Raw genomic sequence first — 19,424 nt, forward strand, 5'->3', positions numbered from 1 at the left:
CCGACGAGCTAGACAGCTTTAGGGCTTTCCTGCCCGTGATAGATAATTTTTATCACTTCCAACTGTACGTAAAAAATAAACAGAGCTCGAGAACATCGGAATCAGTTCAATTATGACTATGAACAAAACAAACCAGAAGCCTATGCAGTCCCCCAAAGAGCAGCGAATCCCACGTTGGAAGCAATGGGCGGACAAAAAAGTTCCTCAATTTAGATTGAAAAAAACACCACCAGAACGTGAGCTATCACTTAATGAGATGCCGAATGAGTTGCGGTTATATGTCTTGGAGCACCCCGAAGTTGAAAAAGTCTCCAATCAACCCTCGTTCGAGGAAAATGACTCATCAACCGTTTGTTATAAACTAGAGATAAAAATTCATTTTAAAAGTTCCAATTTGTTTGAGTTCTGGTACATGAAACAGTTGCCCAGTAAATAAATCAAAAATTTAACATTTTATATCATCCATGTTTCAATTCACTTTTCAATTAATTATTTTTCTCCAATGAATCAAAGAGACGAGGCTGACGCCGGTATCAGTAATTTAGTCTTTGATGTGAACAACAAGGAGAGGCCCCCATGGCGTTGTTGTTCAAATTCAACAGTGGCAGGGTCCGAAGTAATTTTTTTTGTTCAAGTGAGTATCATTGTCTTAATGATCATTCTTTGCTTCTCTATGCTCTTTCTATTATCAGAAAGCTGTGAAGAGAAATCAATTTGGACTGCTCTCTTATCGAGTTTATTTGGTTACATTTTACCTAATCCCAAACTATGAACAAAGTTATTCTTACACATGACAGGGTATTCATGTCAATTGTAGGACCAAGTGGTTGTGGTAAAACAGAACTCTTGTTTCGAATGCCAAAAGGTTCGACCTTTTATCCACGTTTTGAAAAAAAATTATTATCTTTACAAAGAGTTCCAACCACTTTTCAAAGATATGCAACGAGTTATACCAGGGATTGAGTTTCTAAAATACTCAGGCTTTGATATAACAAAAAAACTATCTCATTGTCTGCTTATCTATGACGATTCATGTGAAGAAATCCTCAACGATAAAGAATTTGTAAAAGTAGCTACCTCAGGACGTCATCGCAAATTACATGTTATATACGTCAAGCGTAATTTGTTCCATTAAAGCAAATGGTCCAGAACCATTGATCTGAATACAACACACATAATATTATTCAAGTCGCTTCGTGACATTCAACAAATTGAACATATTGGAAAACAGTTGAATTGTCTGCAACTGATAAAAGAAGCATACAAACTAGCAACTGCGGAGCCCTTTGCACATTTGATGATTGATCTCGACCCAAAAACCAGCCAGGGTTTACGTTTTCCATCGCAACTAACAGGACCGGATCCTTCTATTTTTTACATTTCGTCCCCTGAAGCAGTCATTACAACAATTAAAAAAGAAAAAGAAACATTTGCTTATGCTCAAGCAATGGGCAAATAAGAGGAATGAGAACACAGCTCAAATAGAAATATTACATCAGGGCGATTTCATTTGGTTCTTGAGTGACTGTGTGATGAACGTACTCTCTGGAGTTGTACCAATCAATAAAGTTGAATTTAAAAAATTCGAGAAACCACTACGTAAACTTGCAGACAGGCGAGTTGGAAAAAGTGAGAGAATCAAAATTTTTCGATCAGATTCTGGAATCCGTCTAATTAAACTGATTGCGTTACCTTGTATTGCTTTTCTGGAGCAAAATGCACCCTGAAGAATTTGTGCTAATTCCTCGTCAAATGTATGCGAATGAACAACCTCAAATTGCTCAACTTCTCAACAATAAAAATGTCCGAGAGAAAGCAAAACAAATATCACTGTTGCAAAGAAGCAAGTCTCCACCAGCACCTTCTACCACGCAACAAGACACGCAACAGCAGACAGACAATATTTTGGAGAATATCAAAGATGAGTTGAATGAGACTAGAGATGACAAAATTGAAACAAAAATTTCAACAGAAATCAGGGAGCGCGTTTTGAGAGATATTAAACACCTTGACAGAAAAAAATTTGAAAAAGCGAGCATAATATTGGAAAAAATAGAAGAGTCAGAATCGCTATCGCTGGATCAGACATCAAGACTAGTGGTTAAAAAGTCAAGCACGGGAATTCTTGTCGCAGATTTTCTTTACGATCTACAACAAACCACCTCTAAGCTTTCACTTGAACATTACAAAGTCCTGACCTTTCTAGATATCAGTTCACAATTAACTTGTAATACATAAGCAAAAAAATTTCTTGCCTTATCACTAAACGAAAAGTTACAGTTGTTTGAGGATGAACCAGAAAACGAAGAATAAGGAGTCTCGAGAACAGAAGAATCAAAAGCTTCTGGCGACAATGAAGGAAGCTTTGAAGATGCAAAAGACGAAATCCAACCGTCTAGCTCGCGGAGAAATTACTTCCTCTCACGTTAAACAATTGAACAAATTATACACAAAAGGTAGTGCAGCTTTTGGTAGCGTTGCTAACTTGAAGAAAGCCAGTGGTTTACCAAGATCCAAAGTGGTTCAGTACCTTCAGTCGAAAGCCCCATACACAAAATACAGACAATTCAGAAGAACTTTTCCGAGACTAAAAGCTGTTGCAAACAGAATAAACGAAATCTGGTCTGTCGATGTGGCGTATATGGATAAAATTGCCCAACACAACAATGGAGTCAAATATTTACTGGTGGCTGTTGATGTTTTATCGCGATACCTTAGAGTGCAACCAATGAAGGCTTTATAGCAAAAGACGCTGTTGAAGCGTTCAAAAAGATGATCAAACAGAAAAAACCAGAAAGGGTTTGGACAGACAAGAGATCCGAGTTTAAAGGTGAAATCAAAAAATTTTGTGAAAAGAAGGAGATTCATTTATATACAACCGAAAACGAAACCAAGTCGTTATTTGCTGAGAGGAATATTCGATCGCTCAAAAACATTATTCACAAATACCTGGAGGAAAATTGGACTTGGACTTATATTAAGCAATTGCCCCAGTTTGTAAATACTACAAACAGTCGTGTTAATCGTGTTACCCAACTTGCACCTAATAAAACTTTCGAAAAACATGAACTGTTTCTAATATCCTTAGCAATTAGCATAAAAAAGTACAAGCCGAAATACGAAGGAGGAGACCTGGTTCGGATTGCAAAGCCAGACGAAATATTTAGGAAAGTTTATAAACAAAATTACAAAAACGAAGTCTTCACAGTATTCAAGGTTGCCACCCTCAGTCATCCAACATACAACCTTATAGACTCAAACAACGTTAAAATTAAAGGTAAATTTTATGAACCAGAATTAGTCCAAGTGAACGTCCTTCCTGTCGAAGACTAAACATGAGTATTAATAAAGAATTTACTATTGATTTGATATCGAATGCATCAATGGGAATTTTTACCAATAATACTATGGCCAAGTTTCGAAATCAACTCGCCCAACCATTACAGTTAAATGGAGATTGGCAAGTTGCCCTTGCTAAAATATCATTTCCATCAAACATCAACAATGTAAACTCAGCCGAAATAGTTGCGTATGTTAATTCTGGCTGTGAACTTGATGCTTCACATAACCGCACTGGACAACTTCAAAGAATTCGCAAAGGTATATACAACAGTTCAGAAGAGCTTCTGGACGAAATTTTTCGAATCGCTCAATTGAAACAGTTAGACTATGATTTTGACACTGTAACGCCAAAGTTAGTTTTGAAATTTGGACCTAACGCAGGTTTGTCATTCGAAGATGAAGAAGTACCCAGTATTCTTGGTTTTAAAGGAATAAGAGATATTTCGAATCATGGTTTTATTCATATTGGTTACAAGTCAAGAAATGCAGGCAACTCTTTGAACCGACATGTTGTAGATTTTCCAGTTGATATCACTTGTGGATCACAGTTAATATTTGTATACATTGATATAATTGAACATCAGAACGTTGGTGATGTGAGAGCTCCGGTAATAAAAATCATTGAGTCTGAAAGACGTTTGAGAAACGGTAGCATTAACACTGTGACATCCATACACCACAAGTCCTACACAAATTTGGATTACAAGCCAATATTATCAAACAACATTCAGAACATCCAGGTAGAGTTGAGAAACGAAACTGTAAAGCTAATTCCTTTTACTGGAACCGGAAAAGTTATAGTCAGTTTAGAATTTCAAAAAATTATTTGATATCGAAGCATACTACAGCAATCAAGCATCTCAATCAATGCCACATTTTTCCGGACACTACAGACAAAGAGGCAGCGGTTTTGGAGCGCTTGCTGCAGGTATTGGAAGAGTTGCTCTGCCATTAGCACGCAAATTTCTCTGGCCCGCAGCGAAAAAGATTGGTCGTGATTTATTGGTTCAGGGAGCACCAGAGTTAGTAGAAGTTGCAACCAAAAGAAAGTCAGCAAAACAAGCACTGAAAAGTACAGTAGCTAAAACAGCTCGCAAACAAATAGGTGGATCTCTCCAATCACGTATTACATCAGGCCGTAAAATAATTAGACGAAAAAGACGACAATACACGAGACCTCGTTCAAACCAAAAACAAAAAATCTCAACCAGAAGAATCATTTCTCGAAAATCCCGTCCGAAAAAGAGTCGTCTGGATTTTTTCTCGCGAGTGAAAAATGAGAACTAATATTGTGATACCATCTGAAGCCACTCACAGTTCTTTAGACTTATTTGAAAAACCACCTTTGCTGGTAACATTTGATCAATCATTTGAGCAAAAAACAGGACCGCTTTTTTCGCCTTCAGGATCATCCTTGGAATTTGAAGTTGTTGGTGATCGCAACAATTTTATTGACTTGCAAAAAGTTTACCTGGAGATCAACTGTCGAATACTTCAAACAGATGGCACGGCTTTGCGCTACACAGCTGGTGACGCTAATGCCAGTGATCTTCCATATTTTGCTAATAATATCCTTCATTCACTTTATCGCCGACTGTACTGTTTCTGCAAATGGTATCAAAATTTCAACAGCTAATGGACACTATGCACACAAAAGTTTCATAGAAACTGAATTCTCTCATGGGACAGACGCAAAGAAAACCTGGCTGAAATGTCAGGGTTACGAGTATGAAGAAAACTCCGGCACTATTCCAGCAGCTATATCAGATATAAGAAAAAGAACAGTGCGACAATCCGCACGCATAGCATTATATGGAAAGTTGGCGGTTGATTTCTTTTCATGCGAGAAACATTTGGTTAGTGGAGTTACGTTACGCATTTCAATGAGAAGATCTCAAGATGACTTTGCCGTCATCAGCGAAGACGCAGCGAAACACTACAAGGTTGAAATAGATGAGGCTAATTTATTTATCAGGAAGATGACGGTGTCAGATAATGTTGTAGGTGCAATTGAGAAGACCTTATTGAAATCTCCGGCCATTTACCGATACAATGAAGTAATTACCAAAACATTCTTGGCTACAACAGGCCAACAAAGCTGGAAACATGAGGATATTTTCACTAAAGAGCCAATCAGAAGATTCATTGTTGCATTATGCGTTGGTACAGCATTCATCGGTACCAACACCGCTAATCCATTCCATTATCAAAAATTTAGTTTAAGAGAGATAACCATTTATCGAAATGGTTTTGCAACGGCTGGAACTCCAATTTCAACAACTGACAACAAGAGGTTGTACTACAATTCAATGAGTGCATTAGCTTATGTAGAAAGTGGCCATGGAATACCTCTGAGTGAGTTCGCAAACCATTATATAATGGTATTTGATCTGACCAGCACTCAAGAGGCAACTCATGACTTTATTCATCCAGAGCTCACAAATTCATCATTGTCTGTTAAACTCAAGTTCAATGCAGCGTTAGCTCATAACGTTGAAATATTTTTTCTTGGGGGAAAAAGCATCTACGATCAACATTGACTCTGCAAGAAACGCATCTAAAAACGCTCTTCCCATGATCACATACTAATGGACGAAGATCAAATTCATCTTCAAGTGAAAAAGTGTAAACACCTCAAATTCAAATTCAGAGGGGTTTATGCCGCTGATAATTATCCTCTGAACTTGCAAATCAACACATTTATTATTGTTAAAGCATCACGATCCAACTATATTGGAACCCACTGGGTAGTGCTAGCTAAACGATATGCATACCCAATAATATATTTTGCGGATCCATTGGCTCTACCCTTGACTACCTACAAGGATATTTTCAACCGTTTACAACAGTGTAAAGACTTGGAGATAATGATGGATATCAAGGAACATAGAAGAGACATTCAGTCTCCATTGCAATCCTCAGACTCCCAGCTTTGTGGTTTATTTTGCATATATATTGTTCATTGTTTTTATAGTGAGAAATTTCCATTTATACCTGATGTAAATGAATTAGAGTTGCTAGCTTTTGTAAAACATATGAAGTAAAAGTTGATTTAAATTTCAAACAACAACACTTTTTGAATATCAATTTTTACAAAATTGAAAGGTTATGAAAGAGTTTGAGGTTTGTCGCACAAACTCCCAAGGCCACTAAGCAGAATATCCAATATCTGCTAAAGAGTTGAGGAGTGTTCAGCTAGCATAAGCTGGCAAAATCGTTTCATTGTTACATCAGGGACTGTAGAAGAACGTTTGTTGGTCGTAAAATTAATAGATTTTGCTGTTGCCTCACTCAAGGGTGCTGGAAGTTGTTTCTGGTTCTGGGTAACTGCAGAAGAAGTTGATTTTGAAAGGTATTCCACAGCAAAATGTAGTCGTGAAATTATTGCATCACGTTTAACAAAGTCTTTTTGCGTAGGCTGAATAAGTAATTTGAAACAGTTAACGAGACACGGTATCACCGCAGGTACATAAAGAGAATCGAATATATTATCATCCTGAGAACCAAATTCATACATAACATGATAATGATTGGAGCCAAATGTGCAACCTTCGATAACTGTTGCAGATAACCATATGCAAAATTTTCAATTGTTGTGTTTTAAAGTTTTGGTTCCGTCTCACAAATATTGTACTTGAAACGTTTTTGAATTTTCTTGAAATATTCAGGACTGTTCTCATACATTGCCTCAACCATAACGAACAAAAAAGAAAAAGCTAATGAACTAACTATGAAAGCATAAACAATGACAGGAAGCAAAAGGTATAATAGAAATTATTCCGATTCCTCGTTGACTGTTACAGATGTTTTTGGTATCTTCTTCTGGCGCTGAGTTGGCGTTTTGTCAGCCCGTTTTGCTGGACGCTTCGAGTCATCAGTTGAATCCGGTTTTAGAAGAGAGTCAATCAACCCCACTGGTTGATCAAGTATTTGTTCTAGTTTTTCTATGATCTGACATAGCAACCGAAACTCTCGCGCCGAAAGTGTAATTTTTTGATTGAATCCCAATCGACCTGTTCACTATCACGTTTGAACAATTTCAAGGATAAATAGGTGTCAGTGGTATGAAAAGTCTTAACAGCAGCCCTAATAAGCCGTTTTTCATTGAGCGAGAGATTCAAAAGAAAGTCGCTGTATTCAGCATCCTTAGACAAAACATTACCCATAATGTTGCATATATTGAGACAAACTGTATCAAAGTAATCTGAAATGATAAATGACTAATACATTACTGTTTGTTAGAATGTAAACAATTTCAAACCCCACGCCAACATGTCTAGACAAGATAACAGCTGAACAAGCAAATCCCCCCTCCCTACGCGTGTAAACAAATTTATACTCCTTTATATTAGATGTTTATACGAAATTTGAAATTCAAAAGATCGGAAAAAATATACCCTGTTGAATCAAGACCCATTCAATGTCACAATTGTCCAAGGCAATTTAAAAATTTCCATTCGCTAAAGCAACATCGCCGGGCCAAGCATTATAAAGGCCATAGCAGAAAACTGTTTTACAAGTCCCGACCTTTAAGTCTAAAAACTGACAAATTTTCATTAGCAATTGATAAATTAGCTCGCCTCCTCGAGTCTATTTATATTTCTCGAGAGCAACCCAATTGAATTTTGGTCAATATGACATAATTCTATTTATAGACATGACGGAAAAATGATGAAATGATTAAGTCAAATAAACAAATCGGTCTGCAACATTTTTTTTTTCAATCTTTCCGCCATTGGTTCTTGTTGTTCAATATAAATTTTGTGAAAACTCTTTAGTTCTTTGGCACCTTATTACTTTACTGCAAGTCTTTTGTTACTTAACCTTCTTCTTGAACTTGCTTTCATCCTGCTTTTTCTTTCAGTTCCATACGATATAAAAACAAGTTTTCATTTCTCTTGTTACTAGAATTGGTTCTAGACTCGGTGCTGTTAAGTCGTTACAAAATTTTCCTTACAAAGAAAACTGTGTGCTTTGTTACCGCTTAAATCCGTAAAATTAGAACAAAAAACATCTCAATTGTTTATCCATCACCTGTAATATGGCTGCTGAATATTTAGAAATTGCAAAGACAAGTGAGCGAGGCACTCGAACCCTTGTGCGAATGTGTCACAACTTCAAAAATATTGTCCTTTTAAAGGAAGGCTTTGATGATCCGACAGATTTATGGCACACAAAAAACAGCTTTATTGTTCCAGTTAATTACATTGAACCAATACTTGAATACACAAAAGAAAACGATTTATTTCATCTTTCAAAAACGCCAGAAAAATCTTGTCAAGAAGAGTCTCCATATGCTCATCGATATTATGGATGTATTACTCCCATTCAAACAAAGAAGCAGGATGTGAAAAAATTGGCAAAGCGAACACGAAAACTTTTTGCAGACTACGATCATAACTGCATTGAGATTTGGGAGAATCAATTGGGGCAGCTAGAAGAAGTTGAACAAATATCTGGTTTTTGGAATTTTGATCAGTCGTCAAGTGAAGAAACAAAAACCCCGGAAAGCCCCTCGTTGCTTGCCAACAATTTTACTGATGATGTCAGCATCGATGAAACACCTCCTTTGAGCTAATTTTATGCCCCCGTCAAGAAGGTCATCAAGTTATCTCGACTCTAAAATACATCAAAACTCTTTAAACCCATTGTACATATTGTATTTGTTGCTTTTCACAATGTTTAAGCATGATAATTTTGTTAACATCTTGAAACCATTTCTTAATTTCAACTTTAACTGAAGATTCATCTTAGCACTAGACAAACCTTGTGAGACAGAATTAAGCCATGCTGAAAATTTCAGACATTGAACAAACAAGTGTGCGAAACAATGTTTTAAACAAATAAGCGAAAGTGGACTGGGTTGAAGTAAACCCAGCTGAAGCTTGGATTGTAGTGAAATCACAGTAAACAATCAATAAACTTTTTATGTCAGATAGTCGTACACCGTACCAAAATTAGGGTAAACAAATAAGAAGTAGAACTGTGAACTTAATATCACCTGTTTTAAACAAACAAAAAGTAGAAAAACCGTTGAGCATACAAATCTATGTGTTGTTTACACAACAGTCTGCGCGGTGTGTCCCCCTCTACTGCTGCTTGCGGAGCAGTAGCTTTCTGTTGCAAAAGTAAACAAAAAAGACGCGCACTCTGATTGGATGAAACAAGTTTAAATTACAGCTGGCCCGACAATAAAATTCTTACATTTGCTTTTTGCCTTAACCTGAAATTCACTTGATTGAAAAACTTCAACTCTTTCCATTCCTTATCATAATTTTATAAGTTTTGTTGCGTTCCTAGTCTTTCTGTCTTTCTCCTGTTCATAATGAACGCTGAAACGTGTACAACTTGTCAGAAAAAACTCGTAGATAAGCGCAGCCTCAGACGACATATGCAAACAGTCATAAACAATACGTCTAAACCAACCGAGTCGTGTGCGATGAATGTGCGTTTGCTCATGAAAAGGTCATAGAACTCGAAACGCATATGATACAGCAGCACAACTCAAGACATCCCCGCTACTGCCTCTACTGCAACAAGTTCTATGTAGACAACCTCAAGTACATGGAGCATATGAACAAAAATCATGGACTTCCAGTATGGAACGCTGATCTGGAAAACAACCCAAGTTCGGAAATTCTTGCGTCCGAGCAAGCTTTCGGTGGTGTTTTGAAAACCTACGACATACCAGTGGGGGAACAAGAAACAGATCTGCTAAATTTTATGCGGAGCAAACATGACGAGATTGAAAATGTTGTTCAACTGAACACGCAAAATAGCGCACAAAAACTTCAATTCCGTGCATTGGTGCAATTAACAAAACCAACAAGTGATGAAACCGTTGATAGTCAACCCGATCGAATTCAGATATATATCAATTCAAAAAAGCAGCGCGTTGACTTCACCGGATTGAGTAAATCATGCTCTGCTGGAATGATTGAGCAAATGCTCCTCTCACTGAACAACTTCGCATCTCATGAACAACAATTTTTCTCATTTGCCATATTGCTTTTTACTGACTAAAGTAAATTTTGTTTACACATTTATTAAACGTTGCTTTACTAAACGTTGCATAAAGTTTTGGTTTGTACTAATAAAAAAAATCCAAAAACGGTTTACAAACTTGCTGATTCTTTTATTTTGCAGTCGAATTTAATAGTCAATTAGACAGCATTAATGACGACTGATAAAGGTACTGTTTGCAAAAAGGAGCTTTTAAGCAAGCGTAGTCTCAGACGCCACGAACAAACAGTTCATAAACAGTTCATCAAAAACAATAGCTTTGTATGCCATGAATGTGGCTATAAAGGAAGCAGCGTTATTGAACTTGAGAACCATATGAGAGAAAATCATCTCTAATTCAGACCCCGCTGTTGTCTTTACCGCAACAATTTCTTTGTGGGTGACTCATCCTATATTGAGCACATGAATAAAGTTCATGGTTTACCAGTATGGACAGCGGATGGAAAAATTGACGAATCAGGGGGAATTGTTGCTACTGAGAAAGCTTTCGACGGTGTTCTTAAAATATACAATATTTCGGTAGACAACAATGATATTGATTTGTTGGGTTTCATGCGCGGTAAGCAAAACCAAATCCAAAATGCTATTCGATTGAACACCCAATTGCAACCACAAAAGCCTCAGAAAACTTCGGCTGATCATATAACAATCTTTTCAAATTCAAAACCTCAACGGGTAGATTTTCCTGGATTAAGTAACAAATCTTTTTCTGAAATGACAGAACAAATGATTCTCACATTGAACAACTTTTCATCACAAGGTAGTGGTTGGTCAATTAACCAAATCAAAAATTTTTAACTGCGGCTTGCGAAAACCAAACCAATCCAATCATCCTCTAAGTAAACCCTCCTATCAAGTTTTCAAAACTATCAAAATGAAGAATTTTTCAGCACTGAGACAATACGGACCTAATCACAATATAGAATCACTACAACTGGGCATAACAAGTTGCCCAGGAAACAAATACGTTGGATTAAAAAAACTTAGTACGATCTTCGTCAAATATTTAAGCAAACAGACAAACACAAACAATTGCAGTGGTTTTAACTTCTGATGTCTGTTTGTGTTTAGTCATTGTTTAATAATCAAGCTTCGTAATCATGCTCCAGCTAACCAATTTAATTGCTTATGCTCAATCAAAATTAAGTAGAGGATTAGAGTCTTCGCTTCTGTTTTGTTTTCGAATTACTAAACACTAAGGAAGGATCGAAACTTTTGTGAATGAAATCTAATCTGCTCGGGATTGAGATTTTGATCTTTTGCGCTGTGATAAATGAAGATAAACTGCTCAAACCAGGTCGAAACGATTTGGATTATCGTAGCTTTATTTAGTGTGTATTAAAACTGTTGTTGTACCCTTTTTGTGAAGAGGTCTTCTGTAAGCTGTAAAATATAGATTGGAAAAAATTCATATTTTTTTTCTTTTTTAAAAGTCGCCAAGCAAAAGCTGAGCCTACTATTGGCTTTCAATTGGTTTTTTACAATCTAAAATAACTGGACTGTATTGGTGTGTTGTAGTTTTTGAGATCTGTCTACTTTTTTATCGTCTTTTTAACATCAAATCCACGTCAATTTAGAGTGGTAATTTTAGCTACGCTTTAGTGGTAAAGATAGCAAACAAGAGTTTTTCTGATGCGTGACATTATCTAAAACTAATTCTAAAAATTCAACGAACTTTCAGATTTTAAGATAGAGTTTTTCTCTTGTGCGTCAATTGCACTTCTATATTCAGTGTTTCTCCTATTGAGTGCCATTAAAAAGATACCTATATATATATATATATATATATATATATATATATATATATATACCAACTTCTCCATATTGCAATGATTTATGATTAAATCTTCATTTTCAGTCGTTAAACATTTGTTATTATTTCTAGTTCAACCATTTTTTTTAAAAGAAAACTACTATTCTCCTTTATTTTAGTATCAGTAATAACAGTCTTGACTACAAACAAAAATTTTACGAGCTTAATTATTAAGGAGTGTCCATAGCTAGTAGTTTTTTTAGTTTGAATTACTTTGTTTTTATAATATGCGGGCACTTGATTTTTCTACTGTTGCGTTTGGGTGATTCTAATGCACTTTAAACCTAATGAAAGAAACGAAAGTTAGAGAAGATTTTATTGTTAGGAAAGCGGAATCCAATTTCTATTAAATTTTTTCGAAGTAGGGTATGGGATACAAGTTTAAAGCTGTATGCTTACAATTTGTGTGTTCATGTATGTGTATAGTTGCGTTCATCTATCAAAAACAAAGACTTCAATTTTTTTCCCTTGAAAAGTTTTCCAGATTTTTCTTTTTCCTTCTTTTGCTCGTGCATATGTACTTTCATATAATCTAGAATATGACAGTTCATAAGCACAAAACTTGCAGAAAGATTGACTAGTTTTTCGTTTTTATCGATTAACTTCATAATCAATTGTATTGTGTGGCAGTCCCGTGCGTTTTGGTGCATGTAGTAGCGGAAGGGTGTGCGAAATTTCGTGTTCGTGTGTATGCTAGGGTTCGGGGGTTGTGTTTGGGTGTGGTTGGTGTAGGATTGTGCGTGTGTGTGTGAAGGCCGGGTTGGTTTTTGGCGGTGTGGTTGGTGTAGGTGCGTGTGTGTGTGTGTGTGTGTGTGTGAGGCTGGGTTGGGGTTTGGCGGTGTGGTTGGGGTAGGTGTGTGTGTGTGTGTGTGTGTGTGAGGCTGGGTTGAGGTTTGGCGGTGTGGTTGGTGTAGGTGCGTGTGTGTTTGTGTGTGTGTGAGGCTGGGCTGGAGTTTGGCGGTGTGGTTGGTCTAGGTGCGTGTGTGTGTGTGTGTGTGAAGGCTGGGTTGGTTTTTGGCGGTGTGGTTGGTGTAGGTGCGTGTGTGTGTGTGTGTGAGGCTGGGTTGGGGTTTGGCGGTGTGGTTGGTGTAGGTGCGTGTGTGTGTGAGGCTGGGTTGGGGTTTGGCGGTGTGGCTGGTGTAGGTGCGTGTGTGTTTGTGTGTGTGTGAGGCTGGGTTGGGGTTTGGCGGTGTGGTTGGTGTAGGTGTGTGTGTTTGTGTGTGTGTGTGTCAGAACTTCTCGTATTGATTGAAATTGAAATAGCGTTGAATATTTTTGGACCCCATTTTCCTAAGAATTTGATTTAAAAGTTATTTTCTCTCTATGGAACCAAAAATTTAATTTTGAAAAAGTTTTTCCCACAATTTTTTTCACCTGAAGAAGATGTTTCGCAACATTTCATACCCACTAGAGACAAAAAATCAGCTGAATTCAGCTGAATTGATTTCAAATTTATTTACTCATTGGATTACGCAATGTAGTTGATACGGTCAATGTCAAAAGAATGCCATTTTCTTCTCTTGAATGTTATTAAAATGGCACATTTTTGTTCTACTTGCAGTCACCTGCAATTGCGTGTTTCCGTCAACGGATAGCTAATCCTGACACTAATTGTCATCATGAAACATCATTGACTATGATTTTTCCGCTCTTTTGAAATATTTCTGCAGTCCTATCACGTAGTTTCATTATTGAAGTTGTAAATGTAGTAGCGGAAGGGTGTGTAAAATTTTGTGTGCATGTGTATGCTAGGGTTCGGGGTTTGTGTTTGGGTGGGGTGGGTGTATGTGAGTGGCGTGTGGGGGCGTGGGTGTGTGTGTGTGTTGCGTGTGTATGCTAAGTTTCGGGGTTCTGGTTGGTGTCGGTGCGTGGCGTGTGTGTGTAGACTGGGTTGGCGTTTGGCGGTGTTTTTTCTAAGATCTCACCGCAAAAATCTAGTAGTCATCTTTTGCGACACTGCTTTGTCAGATTCCATTCAGAGGATTCCCGTAGTAGGACTGGAATGTAGATGAACAGATAACCACTCGAAAGCTTGCGAATTTCACAATTAGTTTCGGAAGTTTTAATCATAACTACACTACCATTTGTTTAAAATCTCTATCTATCTTATGATTAAAAGTTTAGCAAAATTAAAGGGTGAGTATTCACATTAAATTTAAGAAGAGTAGAAAAAAGAAAACAAAATACTGCCCAATCCCCCTAACTCAAGAAGTGTTTGGTGAAATTTCCCTCCTACTCTTTTACTTATTTACAGGACTTGGTGATTTTACTTTCCTCCACCTCCACCTCCCTCCCCAAACTCCACCTCCTCCTCCACCTCCAACTCCACCTCCACCTCCCTCCCCCAACTCCACCTCCACCTCCCTCCCCAACTCCACCTCCCTCCCCCAACTCCACCTCCCTCCCCCAACTCCACCTCCAACTCCCTCCCCCAACTCCACCTCCTCCTCCACCTCCCTCCCCCAACTCCACCTCCTCCTCCACCTCCACCTCCCACCTAGTGCCGCAAAAACTTAGTGGGGGGACAAAAGACCGAAAAATTGGAACATTTTTGGCTAAAAATTGATTTAGGTTTTGTTAAAATCGGATAAACGCACGCTTAAAATTAGCAAAAGTTAGCAGGGGCGAACAATAGAGCGTTGAAATAGCGAGATATACGGTATAAAAGTGGGACATAGTAACGCTCATTTGTCTAGCTCTGCACAATATGGCGGGAAATTAAATAAACAAAGTAGCAAAATTTGCAAAGAATAAAAACTGGTTTCAAATAGCCGAAAGAAATTAAGACGGATGAAATAATAATATAGCACCATAAAATCTTCAAAAAATCTGACTAAAACCTCAAAAATAGGGGGGACATTTTACTACATTTTAAAAAACTCCAATTGTCCCACCCCGTCCCACCCCGTTGTAGATGGCCACCTCAAAATGTCCCACTCCGTTGTAGATTGCCACGCTGCAGTAATTGTCCGTCCCCCCCCCGTTGAGGTTCTAGTCAGAATTTTATACTACTGTCATTTGGTGTGTTGATCACCTATTGGTCGCTCATTTGCACAAAATTTATTTTATTTTTGAGTTGGGAATCACTGTTTTATGCGTTTACACTTCTGTACGCGTGTCTGGTGTATGCCTCGTTGAAGTCCTCTGGGAATGGAATAACTTCACTAGGATACTAAAACACTGAGATCGAAAAAGGTCTTCCCGACTCAGTTCTCTCTGACGTTCTGGCTTCTATAAATAAGTGCAGAAATCTGGGATGCCAATTTAAATCAGCGTTTGCTCCTACCAATACTTTTAATGATTGGGATTGTTTTGGCTTGGCTTGAATTGATGTTTTGGCGACGCGCTAGAAGTAGCCAAAGAAAGGCAAATGTTCAACCAAGTTATCCAAGAACAAGAAAACCCTCAGAGAAGACGTAGAACCAGCAGCGCTCACTTATGTACGAACCATATATTCAATTATCTTAAAAGCCCAATACAGGGAACGATATTTACTTTTCGGAGTGCCGTGGCTCAGTGTTCAACCGGTGTGAGCACCTTCTTGTTTTCGTCGAGATAATGACTACTCCTGTTCTCCAGTTATTTCTAAGAGAATCGATGGTTTTTGCCTTGAAATAGTGTACCATTTGATGCAAGTAGTATTCGTAATTCTTTATTACATCTTGCGATTGTTCTTCCAGTAATTCGTCACTTTATCTTGCAGCTGATTATATATTTAACAGCTGGCAAAACAGTCGATAGGCAAAATAGATGCTAGCGAAGCGGCTTCCGTTTTGTTTGTGGTGATACCTTAAGCGAAATTGAACAGCGATTTCAGAATTGCAGACGGAAAGCTCTAAAGGCGACCTTAGTCATCTGTGTTAAAACAGACGTCATCAATAAGTCTTTAAGACCTCTGTCAAAAAAATTGCGTGATTTCGAATTTTTTCCATTGCCGTGATATATTACCAAAAGAAGATGTTTGAATTTTTGCTGGCGCTGGTGTGAACTTTTTCTAACTCTATGACATTTGTCAATGCTTTTCACTGCTTCTTAGTAAAATTTTGAACATGCTCTAGAGGAGCTCTTTTGAGGCTGATGAAATGGTTGGGATTGGCTTTAAAGTTTCCACAATAAGCTGGATTTTGTCAATTGAAAATGTCATTCAGACTGCGCGTGCATTTTGAAATCCTGAGGTTCAATGGCTTGTTAAAACCCATTTAATTTGAGTTTCATTTTAGGAGCTATTTTTGTTCGAGTTTTACTTGAACTCAAAATGATCGCCATTATCTTGGGAAGGTTCCTGCGCTCTCAATTGAGCGTCTGACAAAATCCTGTCGGCATTGCCCATGTTAATGATAAGCTCTTTGATTCTCTTTTCGTTTCAAAGTACCAATGATTGGTAACTAAAACTAAATCTCTGTTTTAAGAAGAGGCGATGTGAAAAAAAAATGTTTAGTTCTTTTGGTGAGCTAATGTTTTTGGAATGAAGTCGAATTGGCTGACTGTAAATATTACAATGGACATCGAAATTAAGAAGAAAAGCTGTATATTATGAAAGGATAGATTTGAACTGCATACAACAGCAGCAGATGATGCTACCTTTCCCGTTTTTGCATCTCTGTTAAGCTGATAGTCTCCACTCAGCTAAATAAAGAATGTTAGCAAAGATTTAAGTAAAAAAGATGAGTAAAAATCATTGTTGGTTATCAATTTATTGCCATTAATGAGAATTTTTTATAGGGCTAAGTTAATTATTTGAAAGTAAAAAATTATCTGTTTTTGTTTTAGACGAGCTTTTTGAAGCTAGCACGGACCACCCAAACATAACACTGTCGCAGGCATCCCTTCCTATGCCGTATGGAACCCATCACACAAAGATGATGTTGCTTCAGTTTTGTAGGTACATTTCAAAGTTTCTTTGTTTCCACAGATCACTTGAAAATGGCTTTGAGGTTCTCGAACATTCAATTGCTAGCCTTTTTTGGTACTCTTTACTTCCCCCTGTACAATCTATCGGCTATTTTAGCTCAACGCAGCTAGTATTGGTCGTTTCGTAGTTTTTAACAACGAATTTTAATTTGCAGTGGAGCGCTGACTTTTATGACTCGAAGAGAAATATTGGAGGAGTGTCTCGGTAAATAATATGTTAGTGTGAAAATGAATCAGGAACTGAAATGAGTGAGAAACGTTCCTGGTTTTACTGCTGACTAATTGCTCTCAAACAAAGTATGTAGCAATTATATTATTCTTGTCGGTCTTTTTTTCATGCGATTTTTCGCTTGACCAATTTTGCGTCTGACGCATTTGACTTTTCGTCCTCAAAAACGGGATAAACAGGTAGCGCCCAGCGGGCATTAAGTGTTCTTAGAGCCTTTCAGCTCACTAGTCTTCAAGTATGCGATTCAGAGAATCTGTTTTGGAGACTTACACTTATGGTGCGATGGGCGGTTTGTAAAGATTGACCCCTACCCCCCCGCACTGTAGCCACCCCATCAGCCCCCCGGTGCAACCAACCCCCCCCCCCCCCCGCTGCGCTCACTGACGCCCCTCCAATTAAGCTAAAGCTAGCCTCAATAAACCGTTCCGGCTACTGACTGACAAAGCCAGCCGGTCGTTTGGGGGCAATTCGTCCGACGTTAGTCGGTTACGTTTAATTGATCAGAGACCAAATTATTCTTTTTTTAAAATTTGGTAGTTATAGAGGATCTGAATGTTACATGACTGTTTCATTTTCAGCTCACAAGTAGGCCACCAATTAATGTACGAGGAGTGGAAGAGCAAGTTAAAGAGAGAGAGAGAGAGATAGATAGATAGATAGATAGATAGATAGATAGATAGATAGATAGATAGATAGATAGATAGATAGATAGATAGATAGATAGATAGATAGATAGATAGATAGATAGAGAGATACAGAGAGTTAATTTATCCTCGCTTGCAAAGTAAAAATAATAAATAAATACAAAAAAAATTAAATAAAATAGCACAATCAGCAGAGTATATTGAACTTCAAGCAAGGATAGGACACGCAACGAGGTCATTCGACTTACTTCAGAGCGTGCTCAGAACGACGAGAAACCTTTTTTAATTTCATCATGGACGAGAAATGTTTTTAAAATATTATTAAAAAAAAACAAGATTTTCCAAAATATGTAATTCATTCAAAATTTAAAAAATTATAACAACTCACTTCTGTTTTCCGGCTTCTATGTTATATAAGAGCTGACTTAAGCGAACTCCTAAACTTCGTTCAGTAATAAAGAGAAAAAAGAGAATTGTAATGAAAATGCATATTAGAAGAGAAAAATTCCTAAAAAACGTCTTTAGAACTTACAAAAATCAGGTTTCGACTCAGGAAATTGAACCGTGGTGCCTTCTACGAAGTACCGCACCTATTTGTTGTTAAGTTTACCTTAACTTGCAAAAGACGCATCAGGGATAACAGGGCTCCCAAAAATTAGCCCAAAAACTTTTCGTTTATTTACATTTTAAGGAAGAAAGAATCTTAAAATCTATGCTAGATAACTGAAAAATGGCTTATGATTATTTCTACGACTACAGACCGAACCCTTCCCTTGACAGCTTTGATTTCCTAAAATATAGTTATCTTTAATCCTATAAACAGTCGACGAAAAGTTTTGATTGGTAAGATCTTCACCGTCGATGATGAAATTTTCATGCAAAAGGTTTTACAGTTTACTTCCACGATACTTTATAGAGCAGAGCTGGAGTTTATTTTTTGTCATTGGAACACTTAGATAGTTTTGAGTTGATCTTCTGGTTGAATAACTCTTTGTTTTTTCAAAAGAAAATAAATTATTAAGAAAACTTTCTGCATGCATCTTTAGGATAGATCGTGAAAAAAACTTAACTAACACGTAATCATAAAGTTCATGAACTGTCAGGGTGTTAGTTTCTGGCATTATCTTGGAAACGCTCCCTTTGAATGATTTAAAATGAATTAAACGCATAATTTTTCTTTGCATATCTTTAATAGGAACATGGGCTGTATAAGATGTACAGCCATATACTAAAAGGCCATATTGAATTATTGGCTTAATATTCATTTGATAGTTCTGTAGTACAAGCAATCGGGAAATATAGTGTCTTAACTTAGACAGTATTCCACATTGTCCACTCGGTTTATTGCTAATGCAATTTACATGCTGCTTGAAAGATAGTTTATTGTCAATGATTACGCCTAGATATCGACATGAGTTTTCCATTTTCACTTCAACAGTGTTTGAAACAAGGGGTGAACTAG

The 19,424-nt window shown here is 37.3% G+C and overlaps 1 protein-coding gene across 1 annotated transcript in view; it reads left to right on the forward strand.

The window, feature by feature from the left end:
* The window catches only part of LOC142347908 (tyrosyl-DNA phosphodiesterase 1-like), a 50,025-nt gene that overhangs the window by 13,260 nt on the left and 17,341 nt on the right, over positions 1-19,424 (forward strand). Inside the window, 1 exon segment of the mRNA XM_075399071.1 lies at positions 16,949-17,056. Coding sequence (XP_075255186.1) covers positions 16,949-17,056 — 108 coding nt within the window.

The sequence above is a fragment of the Convolutriloba macropyga genome, chromosome 10, assembly GCF_964194025.1.
Source record: "Convolutriloba macropyga chromosome 10, txConMacr16.3, whole genome shotgun sequence".
Taxonomy (NCBI): domain Eukaryota; kingdom Metazoa; phylum Xenacoelomorpha; order Acoela; family Convolutidae; genus Convolutriloba; species Convolutriloba macropyga.